The sequence below is a fragment of the Apteryx mantelli genome, chromosome 8, assembly GCF_036417845.1.
Source record: "Apteryx mantelli isolate bAptMan1 chromosome 8, bAptMan1.hap1, whole genome shotgun sequence".
NCBI lineage: Eukaryota > Metazoa > Chordata > Aves > Apterygiformes > Apterygidae > Apteryx > Apteryx mantelli.
The window spans coordinates 40,623,696-40,636,560 of record NC_089985.1 but is presented as its reverse complement, the minus strand read 5'-3'; the positions used below and the strand labels follow the sequence as shown (position 1 = coordinate 40,636,560).

Below are 12,865 nucleotides of genomic sequence, written 5' to 3'. Positions count from 1 at the left end.
CGTGCGTCTCCTCCAGAGGACGGGTGTTCCCCATTAGCTGCAACCAGACAGAAGCCCAGCTTCCTGGGTTTTTCCGCTGAGGCTCTCCAGCTGAACCAGAGATGGTGTAATTCTGCTCGGCATGCCTGCTCCTTCCATTCCCTGACCCCAGAGAGATGATGAATTCATATTTTAAACAAAATATTCGTTAAAGCATTGCAACATACAGTTAAGATACTGTAATATTTTGGCAAAAAAAAGAAAACTTGAGCATTTTTTTGTTTATTTTAGCACTTTGGAACTCAAGGCAGTTTAATCTCTTTGGAACGAATGTGTGAGCGTGTCTCGTTTTGATGGATTGGGAACTCGCTTTCTAACAAGCTCTGCGCATACACCAGAACTGCTTGTGAACTTGTGCAGCAAGACACACACTTCTCATAGGTACACGCTGAAGCACCAGGGTCTCACCAATGATGTTATTAAAACATTCGTTTCTCCAGAGGGCTAAAAAAAAAAAAAAAGCCTAATTCAAACACTACTGAAATAAATGTAAAGACACGCATGGCTTTCAGTGAGTTTTATATCAAGCCATAAGGAACAACAAAAAGATTTTTTTACAAGATTGGCCTTCCTATGGGATTACCATCTTTGTCATGTGTAGGCAGCCCTCTTTCACTACCTGCAGCTCTATCACGTTCATGATTTTCTAATTAAAATATATGATTTATAACCAGTTATTTCATCGTATGTTTGCAGTTTGAAGGGGAGATGCTAAAGTCACAACTACATTAGTGCTTCTGTGCACCTAACGCCTGGTGTGACACAGACTTGAAGGACAGAGGGTGGCTTAGCCCTTTCTGCCTCTTCCCATTAGCAGAAGCCAGTGAGACATTCATGGCCATATTGCTCCTCTCATTCTAGTCCGAGCTGTGCCTGGCCTACCTTGAGCAAGCTAAGCCTAACAACATAGGACAAAAGAAATTAGGTGTCTTTTGATTAAATGACTTGGTTTTGTGAGGAGACAAAGACAACTTTTAGACATCCCAAAAAGAATGAATCCTGCCAAAAAGCCAAATACCTTTTGATAAATACAGAAACTGGAGCCAAAAGATATTGAAGGTACTCATTTAATAGATTTGAGTCCATGGTGAAAAACATGTGTTTGTACTTGAGACAGTTTTTGTATTACCTGACTTACTGTCAGGAGTGTTTTGAGTTAGGTGGACGTTTTAAAGTTCTCCTGGCAAATGCAGGTTACAGAACAGTATGGGAACAACAAGCAAGTGTGATAGCGTGTTGCCAAGCCTGCAAACTGCTTGGATATCCTTATTCATGCAAAGCAAATAATGGATTCCTTTTTGACAATTTCTCATGCTCTGGATAAACATATACTGGTATTTCTGAGTTTTCCAGCCCAAGTTTCTGCGCAAGTAGTTCTCTGCTTTACCTTCTGCTTTCAATCCAGAGAACACACAAACCCACTATAATCACTCCTTTGTGGGAACAAAGGATACAAATCTCCATTTCAGTCTCTGCATTTTGGTCTTTAAACCAGCAAATATTTATTCTCTTTTATGCAAATATAAGCTAACCTGGAGAGAATGAGATTCTCCAGAGTGAAGGCTTGCTAAACACTGTTTATGCAGAGTTTTATTTCCAAACCTCTAGAGCTTCTCAGTCCATTATTACATTTCCAGCAGTCTTTGCTGTTCTGTCTCTTTGAAGAAAGAAGATATGATGACTCTAGTATCCAGCATTAGGAATGTGGAAAGTTCCCTCGTCCTTTATTTGCCATGAAAATAACCTTCATCTGTATGTCTGCATTCCCACCTGAGGAGTAATTTCTTAATTTTTGGCAACATTTATTTTCCACATTGCCTAATTGGTTCTTAGAAGATTTTTTCCTCCTTGTAATTGCTCCCTCATGAATTCCTGCCTCTCTGCTTTAACATTTGTTCCCGGATTGTGATTTCAGCCTCAGAGTTCACAAACTTCACTTGCTGAGAGGGGGAGAAGGGAAGGGAGAGGTCCTCATAGGTGTATTGTTCAGTGCTGGTCTTACTTCTAACTCTGTGAGCCTGAAAAATATTTTAACCTTCAGTATCCAGCTAACTTTGAAATAAAGGAAAAACTAAATAGAACTGAGTGTGTTTGCATTGTAACTCCTTTTTTAACATCAAACCACAAAATGTGTCAGGGACGACTTTATGACTCACAGCCATTGCTGCTCCATTAAGCATTAGGTTACCGTTGTTTTCCTATCAGGGTGATTAAAGGATGCAAATTCAGAGCACTGCTTAGTTACAGAAGATGGCAGTCCCATGCATGCTAAGGATATATCATACTGATGTGAGAGAGATTTTTTACCTGAGTGTGGCTCATGCTTGCCTTCACAGGATTGACTTGTCTTATGGCATTAACATGTTCAGTTCAAATTGGTGCTGCTGCGACCTATATCACTTGCCCTCCCAACTTGCAGAAACCATCCGTCTAGATGTCCCTTGATAGGGTGGTTCCACTGCTTTCTTTTCCAGCACATGAATATATAATTTTCCTATGTGAAAAGGGGCCCTCCTGATACTTTCATTTTTTTCATAAACTCATTTGATGAGGGCTGTTGCTTGAAAATGATGAGCAAATATCCTGATATCATTGATCTTTATATCTTGATACCTTTTTCAGCCATGTTTTTGCATTAACATTTGTGTGGCAGCCATGGTGCAAAGATTCTTATTTCTTCATTGACTTTATTTACAACATGTTATTTACTGAAGATTTTGCAATAACAGCCTAATGTAAGGACCACAAACTTGACTGGCTGCATATGGTTTCTTTTGTTTCTGAAACCAGATACTTATAAAGTGGTTCGCTGACTTTAAATTGGTACTGCTGAAATTTCAAGCCCTTAAGGTGTAGGCTAAGAAATCTCCTAATAAAAGACTGGTAAAAAAAAAAATTGGCTTCTATTTTCTCAATGTGTTTGATGCTTAGGATGCAAAAGAATTGTTTGCACTGATGTGACTTCTCAAAAAAAGTATGCTGGAGCGGATGAGAGAAAAGCTGGATCAAGAATGACAATATTTACTCTAGTGAACAAGACGCCAACAGAGTGCTGCAAAGGTATGCGTGTATGTGAGAGAGAGAGCAGTTCTCCAGCCTCTGATTACGTTAATAGCTATGGTTCAGAGAGAACATCTGATCAAGTGCTGTAAAAACATCTCTGTTCAAAACTAATTTTTTAGCATTTTGGAGTCTGATAACCTGACACAGATATGGAAGTTAGTAAGATGTAATTATTGTCTAAATCTTAAGTCAAAACTAAATTTTATCTAACATGTAACATATTTTCTTTACTGATCCAGACCGAAATTCAATCCTGATGGAAGATGACATCTCAGATGCATAAAGTAACTCAGCAGTCACTGAAATCCTTACTATATAATTACTGATAGCTGTTAATCTCCAAGGAGAGTGCCACACGTGGCAGCTCGGGATGATGCAGCAATACAGTGGCAGCTCATATGATGCGGTAGGACGTAAAAGCTAAGCGAGGAGCCCTTGGTACTGGGCTAAACTGCACCCATTACATCTCAGCAAAAAATGTCTCATTCTCACAGTGTGGTTGTGCCATCTCTGTTCTTCTGTATGCTCGTGAAATACTTGCACGATCCAATATTCATTTAAGCCTCAGTTATTTGTCTTCAACTATTATTGGCAAAACTCTCATGCCTCATTCACGTGAGTATTTCAGCACGCTCCCTACCTGAGCTGTGTGAGCAGGTTTTACTTTTGTGTTAAATACTAAACTTTTCAAATATCTTATACCAAGATGGAGGAAATACTGATATATTTATGTTAAAACAATGTTTTAATAAACAGCAGCATAAAATAATCAGTGTTTAATATCATCTCTGGCACGTGAAATACAAAAATGCACATATCTTAATTATAAAATAGCCTTTGTTATTACATTTTCATGCTTGCCTAATTGAAATGCCCATAATCAATAAATCAATCATCAAGTAATACAGTGATTAAACGCATGCAGTGAAAACAAAGAAAAATATTTGTATAAGGTAGTGGCTGAGTATCACCATAATATATTTTAAGAACATCTACATCAGGTTAAAAATAAAAAGAAACAGACCAAGATATAAAATGCAGAGATGTATTTTCACTTCTGCTGTACAAAACATTATCACACTTTTGTGCAAAAAGTTAAAAATAGTCATATTATACAACATTGTCAATTGAGCAAAGATTGTTTTCATTCTGTGTACAACAAAAAATACTATTCAGTACAAAAAAAGTCTGTGAAAAATGTAATGTACACAGTACTTTTGTAAATCATTAAAGTGGTTTCAAATGAATAATCTAGATTGCTTATACCTGAATGAATTTTAGTAATAATACAAATGTCATATTTCTAAAGTTAACACTAATTCACATTATTTGAACTGATAGACAAAATCGCTATCAATGGATTTGCTGCCTGATGGAATGTGAGTTTCCCTTTTTTCAGGGTTACTGGAGTCATAGTCACTGAAATTATATATTGATCTGCAACAATAAATATTCCTGGGAAAACTGATTGTCATACATAAAATTGTGGTTTGGAGCCTTTCCATTAAACAGTTGCATAGCAACAAAAGGATATAAAATTTCTGCTTTAACTACCCATAAAAATTATGAAATGTTAACTTTGACTAAGTTGATTCAGGTTCTGAAATTAAAATATTTTAATTTCATTTCCTTTAAGGCAATTTCTTACAACTCCAGCTATCTTTAGCAGACAATAGCAGATGATTTTTCCAGAATGCAAGTAGATAACTCAAGCTATTATGCTGTAATATAAAATGACTTTTTTGGTCTGAATCTGAACTCAGACTTCCAACTTAACAAAAGACCAGAATCCTACCTGAAGTAATTTATCCAGCTCTCAGATCACATATTTGAAACATAATCCTCGACTGCAAAATTTACAGACATTTTAACTAGCTATTGGAACTGAAATTGCACACCCAGTAGATCTCTGAATATTTGCATCTCCTAAAAAAAGAGACAAATATTAAAATATGTTTTCAGTATAAAAGGTTTCTGTGATTTAAACCGCATCAGAGGTTTAGAAAGCTGTGAAAAAGCATATGATAAAATGTTTTTATTAGAAGAAAAATCCCCCTTCCCCTTTTCGAATCGTTGGTGCTACTTAAAGGAACAATGCGTCCGTTCACAATGCTGAGTATTCATACCACAATGATTTTTGTCTGGTTGAGTCTGCCCATCCTGTTAAGCAGTTAAACTTCACAGAAGATACTTGTTGCAATGTCTGTTAAACAACCAGAAGAATCTTTAATAAAATATTTGAATATAAATCTTTTCTACGACTTTCTAGTTTATGTTGTAAATAGTTATATTTACAAAGGCCTCACTTATTTACAATTCAGCTGAAATCATAGATTCGTTAGGTCCATGGATGCTGGAGTCTCCTAATAGGGAGGACTGCTTTGAGTCAATTTTGTAGGGTTTTTGAGTTTTGTTTCCAAAAACTGTTATACCGATTCCCCCTGGATGGCTAGGAATTGACATATGAGATAGCAAAGGAATATTCGCTTCCTGGTTGGATCCTGAAGATGGCAAACTAGTGACGTGCCCTGTGCTAGTGGATCCACTGGCACTGCTTGGCGAACGACTCTTTGGAGGAGGACAGTGCTGAATCACCCGGGGTGGACCTTGTGGCTGATAGTGGGCAGCTGGGAAAGCAGCGTATCCTGGCGGAATCGGGTACCCATTGATTGGAATATAGCGCTGATTTTGAGGTATCGGTGGTCCAATGAACCCGGCAATTTGGCCTTGTGGTATACCTTGTGCGGGAAACATGTAGTTAGGGTATCTAGGATTACTCAGATTGCTAACTGGACTGGCACTGAGTGAAGTTGTTTGAGTGGTGGCATTCCCGCCTGAGGGGGTGGTAGAGCTGGTGTGGCTTGAAAGCCCCTCCCAAGAGCGCAGCCTGGCATGGATCTCTTTAAATCGCGGCCTCCGGGATGGAAGATCGTGCCAGCACTCTGTCATCAGGCTATACATTCGAGGAGGACAGTCTTCAGAGCATGGCAGCAGTTGTCTTTTCCTGATCATCTCTATGACTTCTTGATTACTAAATCCATAATATGGTTGAAGTCCAAAGCTGAATATCTCCCACAAAACGACTCCAAATGACCAAATATCTGAATCGGAAGAGAACTTGCCATACATAATTGCCTCTGGTGGCATCCAGCGGATTGGCAGAAGAGATTTGTTTTGAACTCTGTAATAATCTGCTGAGTAGATTTCTCTCGAGAGTCCAAGGTCTGAAATTTTCACATGAAGTTGTTCTCCAATTAAAATGTTACGAGCAGCAAGATCTTTATGGACAAAAAAATGACTCGATAAGTATTCCATCCCTGCTGCAATCTGGACTGCAATGTGCAGGAAATCCCCGTGGTCCAAGCTGGATTTTACAGTTCCATCCTCATCGCTGCTACATCCAACATCCGAATGCGGCGATCGCATGATAAGAAATTCGTGGAGGTCTCCTTGGTTCATGTACTCAAAAAGCATACAGACAGGTTGTTCCTGGGTCACAACGCCTAAGAGGCAAACGATGTTAGGGTGGTGGAGCTCGGCCATAAGAGACGCTTCTTGCTGGAACTCGGCCCACTGCTGGGGGTTGTTAAAGTCCTTCAGCGTCTTGATGGCAACAAGCTGAGCATGATCCATGCCGGGAAGGTAGAGATGACCCTTGTAGATTTTGCCAAAAGCGCATTCACCCAGTTCTTCCATGAAACGAACAGCAGACAGAGGCAACTCCTTAGCCTTGCTCTGTTAAAGAAATGACAACAAGAAGGTGTTAGAAAAACACCTGAAAAGTTATTTTTAGGTGAAAGATCTTTTCGCACAGGAAATCTGAGAACCTGCAGCTTATTGCAACGCTAAATACCGCTCCGAAAGGAAGATGTTCGAGTGTAAAATGAAAGGGGCAGAAGCTTCCTCCCCACCGGTGCCCACCGGACAGCATGCACCTCCTCGGTCCTGCGATGCGGCTGCCGGCAGAAAATCACTTCTCCTCCTTCTCCTCCGCTGCCCCCGCGCAGCGTTACTGCCGTGGAGAAGGGCCCTGGAGAAGGCAGACGGCCGGATGCGAGAGCTGCCCGCACTGCGGTTCCCCAGCACGGCGCGACGGGCACCGGTGCGACGGCGTCAGCCCGGGCGCCCGCATCCGGCACGGGCACGGGGCGCCCCGGACGCCCTTTTAGTCTCCCTGGGCAGCCTGCGCCAGACTCGATTTAGAATTACTTTTCATCCTCTACACGAGATGAGATAAAAGCCGTATGTAATAGATATAAATACATACAGGAACCATCAGGGTTGCAGCAAAGGAAAGCACTTGAGCAGTTATATGCTTAAAATTGAATCTGACTAATTTCAGGAATTGAGGCAATTCACATACTTTAAGTTAAGTATATGCTGAAGTGTTTCCTGGGCCGGGGCCTAAAGTTCTAACAGAAAACTTTTTCTTTTTTTTTAAACCACGTCCTTGTAGCCAATTCTTGCTTGGCTTTTCCATTAACCCTTCAGGGTACAACGGAGATTATTTCTGCTCACGCTTGACTGAATATTCAGTCCTCAAACATGCAGGACAGAGTCACCGGGAAAAACAGGAGCCGTTGGCCAGAGGAGGAGGGCTCGTTTTTTTCAAACTCTGTTGGTATTTTGGGTGCATATACTCACTCTTAGGCCATAAAGAAGCTGCATTATTTGCAGACATTAACTTCCACCCGTGCCTCTAACACCTCCACCCCAAACCAGTCATTCAGGGTCCTCACTATTGCCATAGGTAGCAGTTAAAGGTTACTGAGTTTTGGATCTACATGTAGTAAAATAGTGTAAACCTTAGCATTTGCATTCCCGGAATATTATAATTGCAGCTTTACAAGGGTAATATAGGAAAAGACCTGACATTTAAAAAAGTCATTACCAAGTGGCATCTTAGAATAAATGAATTCTAATTGTATTGACCACTTGCAATTTTCAGATAAATGCTGCTTAAATAATCATCATCATCATCAAGACATTTAGGCAAGCAGGCAGTAGACTGTACGGTGATGGCAGGAAATTAGCTATATTGTTGAGGAACAGATGGTTTATATTATACAAATCCTTTAGGCTAAAACTTGTTTAGGTCTGGCATATTGTAAATTATATTTTAGTAATGAAAGTGAAATGACCTCTGTCTGACCTCAGGCAGGGTTCGGCCTGCTTGAACCAACCTAGTGGAAAACTATGAAAGAAAATGAAGTCATAAAGTTTTGGCAGGAAGGGCTCATTTCAAGTTAAGCGGCTATAAATCTGCTTAGTTTTTGTTTGACAAGTATTTGTCAGACGCCGGTGTACAAAATGTAAAGAAGTGTAAAATACACAGGAGGCAGCACGCCAAAGTAAACCGAGCACAAAGGGAAAGCGGCAAGGGCGAAGCCCACCGCTCCGCGCGCCGGCCGGCTCCCTCCGTTAGCTGGATGACAAGACGAGCTTAGTTTATTGTATTCTGGGAGGCAATTAAAATCCCTTAAAACTGAGACGGGCTTTGGGATGAAACGCTAACATTTTTATTTGCACGAGCAAACACGCATCCACCTCAGTTTGAGCTTGACGTCCAAGAGTGTTTTTACCCAAAGCTGACATTAATACTGGATACGGTATTTAAAAATAGGACTCTACTTCCTTTCTTTTAAAATTCTGTTTGAAAGGCAATCAAAACATTTGAAACAGGGAGTGCTGGGTTTCCTAGTAGGAAAATACAGAATTAGCATAAATAAAATCGAAAGCTTTTTGCAGCATACGACTTCAAACATAAAAAGGAGACAGTGTGGTCTGTATTTGCAAGCATTTCTGGGCAAGCGGCTTTCCTGCGCTGTGTGCAGAAGGCATCAGTGCGTCAGGACGCCAGGTGAAAACCGTGACCTCACTGAAATAAGGCCAACATTCCCGCTGTCTTCAGTTTAGCCAGGATTTTACCCCGAATATGTAATAGAAAGGGGACCGAGAAGCAAATCCAAATTTATCAACAAATTCAAGGGAGGTTGGATGAAAGATTTAATTTTGGTACTTATCTAATTGAATGGTTTTTGTACTGTTATCTACATTTGGGTATTAAGCACGTATTAATGAATAATGCTTTCAACTGCTCTAAGCTGCACATGAAAGTGGAAATTAATAACTTTAAAGGAAAAAAAACAAGCTACAATTGCTGGCTCGGTGTGTGGGAGGCTGCGGATTTAGAACATAACAAAGGACCAAAGTCTGTCCGACTACCCCGGACGGACAGACTGCACAACAGTTGTGCTGGAATCGCTGACGTCAGCATTGGCATTAGCACCCAGGGTGTGTGCAATGAGTTAAAACAAGAATCCTAGTGTTAGCATTCTGCCTTTTAAAAACGTCTCCGCGTGCATTTTGCATTACGAATGGGCAAAGGCACCCCTGCATTTTCCAGCACAGCCACACTGTGGCTTTACTGTCATTGCTAACTTTAAAAGAGTCTTCTACGCTTTGAGCGAGCTGGAGTTTTCCTCTGCCACAACGTGCTGCGCCCATGCCTGCAAATCCCAAGCACTACGGACTACTTAAGTAATCTTCCCTAATCTGCAACAACTAATTCTTTATAAGCTAATTCTATAAACTTGACATTGAAGAGCAAGCAATAGCTGCATCCTATAGCTGCTTTATTGAACTTAAAACTATTCCTGGCCTCGTTCAGAGATGGAGAACACAGCTCCTAAAGAGCAGGCGTACCCCTCCCTGACCAGCTCTCCTGAAGGAATGCCGGAGGCAGCAATATTTGAAGAAGCAAAGCTTGTAGTTCACGTTTCTTAAAACTTGTGAAATTAGAATTTGGATTCGTTTTGCTATTTGCTAACAAAAATAACAGCTTCTCAAATGGCATGTCTGACTTTTGCAGATACCGCAGTCTACACAGGTTCTGTCGTAGTCACTTGTAGATGTTCACTTGCACTCTGAAATGCTTCAAAAGAACAGTCTCCATCGAGCTGTTAAAGCGAATTGGCACGGGGTGAAAAATAAGACAACGAAATAATCTTTCCAGGACCTCTTTCTGCCTGTAGGTGGCAGGACTCATTTGCAGCCCCCAAGGTGCCTACGTTTGCAAATCGGCTGGCCTGCTAATAAGCAAGGAGCTCAAGGGTAATCATGCGTAAGGCTTAACTGATTTTAAAAAATGCCTCATGAACTTGGGATTACAGCGAAGCAAAACAACAGCAGCCACAAGGGCTGCTGAGCGCCTCTGCGAGCAGGGCTGCACGCAGCAGCTCGCCGCGGCGGCACATCGCCCGCGCCGGCGGGCAGATTCTCGAGGCGCTCTTCCGGTGATGTCCTTGCACCGCGAGCACGGGTAAGCCTGAGTAAACTCGGAACAAATCCTTCCGGAGCGATTTTGGCTGAGTGAAAGATGACATGAGACTCCAGCAGACCATGAAAAAGCTGTCGGAGAAAATGCCGACCCGCGTCTTTCTCCGCACTTCTAACTTAAGCCACGTTTCTTACTTTTCAAGCAAGAAAAGCAATTGCGAGACACATCAGTAGCGGCTCCTGCCTTTCTTACAAAACCCTCCAGCTCCGATTGATCGGGATACACGGACACGTGGAGCAGGACCTCCGCATGGCCGGCAGGACACTTCCTACACCGCTAACAAGAAAAGCGCTCTCCAGGAGGGCAGCGAAAGGCACCGGCAGGCCCCACAAGCTGCACGTCAGCTTGGTGACATCTCAGTGCTGAACCGATCAAAGCATTCCACCGCCAGCTTTCACCGGCAGCAAACATCGAGGCAGAGCGGAGCGGCAGGCCTACCTTTGGTTTATAGGCGTTGAGCATGGACATCTCCACGTTTTGCCCTCGTACGTGCTTGGGCTGCCTTTGAACCGGCGGGGAGGATGACTTCTGATTGTTGCGGCAGATGCAGATGAAGAAGAAGAGCAAGGCTATAGCCAGGGGAATAGTTACACTTGGCACCAGGATGTACAGGATTTCCATTTTATTCTTTTCCTTGGAATCCTTAGAATCTGGTTCAGGAAAAAAGGGGGGAAAGAAAGATGAACATAATGAAAAAAAAACAGTGCATGAAGGAGCCCGCACAGCAGAATACATCCCTGTGTCAACTAGAAGTGTTGGGAAGGATGAAACGTATGAGGGGTAATACTACCCTGAATGCTGCTGTATTTCTTTATTAACAGAAATGGCGTGTGTATGACTGCTGGGGTCCACACCGTGTGTTATCACGCACACGCTTCAGCACGTGCATGATACATTGTCAGGTTATGGCCCATGTTAACCACTGTGAATATTACAGTAATTGCTCGAGGACAGGACTGACATCAATTACAGTCTGCATACGAATGGTAAAAGACTGCCCCTGTCTTAAAGGACTTGCAATTTATATATAGAAAGCATGTTGCAGCCGCATTGCTAGTGGGAGCCCAGGGGTAAGAGCACAGCGGGGTGCAGCAGAAATGCTGGGGACGGACTTAACTGTGCGGGGCAGGAGCAGAAGGATTAAGGACTCCAGAGCAGGAGAAGTGGGAGAACGCATGGGAAATGGGAGGAAGTCCAGGGAAACGGCAAGAAACGGAGATGACAGTTCTGGCAGCAGGGCCCAAAATTAATTTGATAAAACTTCGGGGGGGGCTAGCAACGCTGCTTATCATGGAAAGTCAGGAAAAAGGTTTAAAAAGCCCAAACAGAGCAAAGTTGTAGCATAATCTTTAAAAGAAAAGTACTTACACCCTGAGGACTTGGTCTTAATAGGTTTAATGGGCTAATGGAAAACCCACGCCTCTGCCAGCTCTGTACTAGTAACGTGGCATCTGAGCAAGCCGGCAACTAGGACACAGTGACGATAGCTGAAAGGAAAGCTGGAGCGTGGGTACAACCTGGCTACAGGCTGTGGAAAAGAAGGATGCAGAAGAGGCATCGGGAAGCTGGTTTATTTAACATAGCACGATGGCTAGCTGCAATCCTCGCTGCCTCTGTGCACAGCTTCCTTCACAGACAGGGAGTAACTAACTTCAGAAACATGAAACCCTCTTCTATCATGGCCCAGCAAGGCACAGCTGGGACATCGGACATTCGCTGTCCTCCAGCTGACTCCTGGCTTCCCGAAGCTTGGAGGAAAGGTGCAGCGGGAGAGGCAAGGGGCGCTGGAAGGCGCTAGCTTGCTCCGATGGCCCGGGCCGGGTGGCAGCGCTGGCTCGGCTCACGGGGACGTGCCTTCCCCGCACCGCTCGGCACGACGGCTGCTGAAGCCGGCGCCGGCCTCCGCAGCAGGCGGATATTTTGCATGAGCATTCCCAAGATCCAGAGTGCAAGTATGCGTGGATGCAAACACGAGCTATGGGGCACCCAGGGAACTTGGAAGATCACCTTGACCTGCAGGAGGGTTATTTTAGCCCAGCTGTGTTTGTGAGAAGACGGCGAACGTAGTTGATTCTGGCAAACGGGGACTGTTTTATTATTCATACAGGGTCACCTGGGTTTGTTTGTCTGCATTTTCCAAGCTGGATTTGTAGAAGTGCTTAACGGCCCACGCAGATACCTTTCATGCTCCTAATTAAACATGAACTTGATCCGAAGCTTGGGCTTGGCTCAAGCTGTGACAGAGGCAAAGCTCAAATGTTTCTGGATGCCACTTTGCATAACCGCTCTCCTCTTAGGGGCTCGCTCTCTCCCTGTGCTCCCCCCACGTGCTCGTTTCTGACCCTTCGTTTTCGATTAAGCTGTGCCAGCCCAAACAGCTGCTCAGCCCATGGGGAAGGAGAGAGGACCAGGCTCAGCCTTTGC

General features: G+C 43.0%; 1 protein-coding gene across 2 annotated transcripts in view; it reads right to left on the bottom strand.

Annotated features, from left to right (window-relative positions):
* Window positions 1–3,826: 3,826 nt before the first annotated feature.
* The window catches only part of ROR1 (receptor tyrosine kinase like orphan receptor 1), a 165,274-nt gene continuing 156,235 nt past the window's right edge, over window positions 3,827–12,865 (bottom strand). For both annotated transcript variants that reach the window (XM_067301352.1, XM_067301353.1), the window contains 2 exons: window positions 10,880–11,091; window positions 3,827–6,837 (listed from right to left, as the gene is read on the bottom strand). In XM_067301352.1, coding sequence (XP_067157453.1) covers window positions 5,413–6,837; window positions 10,880–11,091 — 1,637 coding nt within the window. In that variant the 3' untranslated portion in view covers window positions 3,827–5,412. The remainder of the gene's footprint in view (window positions 6,838–10,879; window positions 11,092–12,865) is intronic.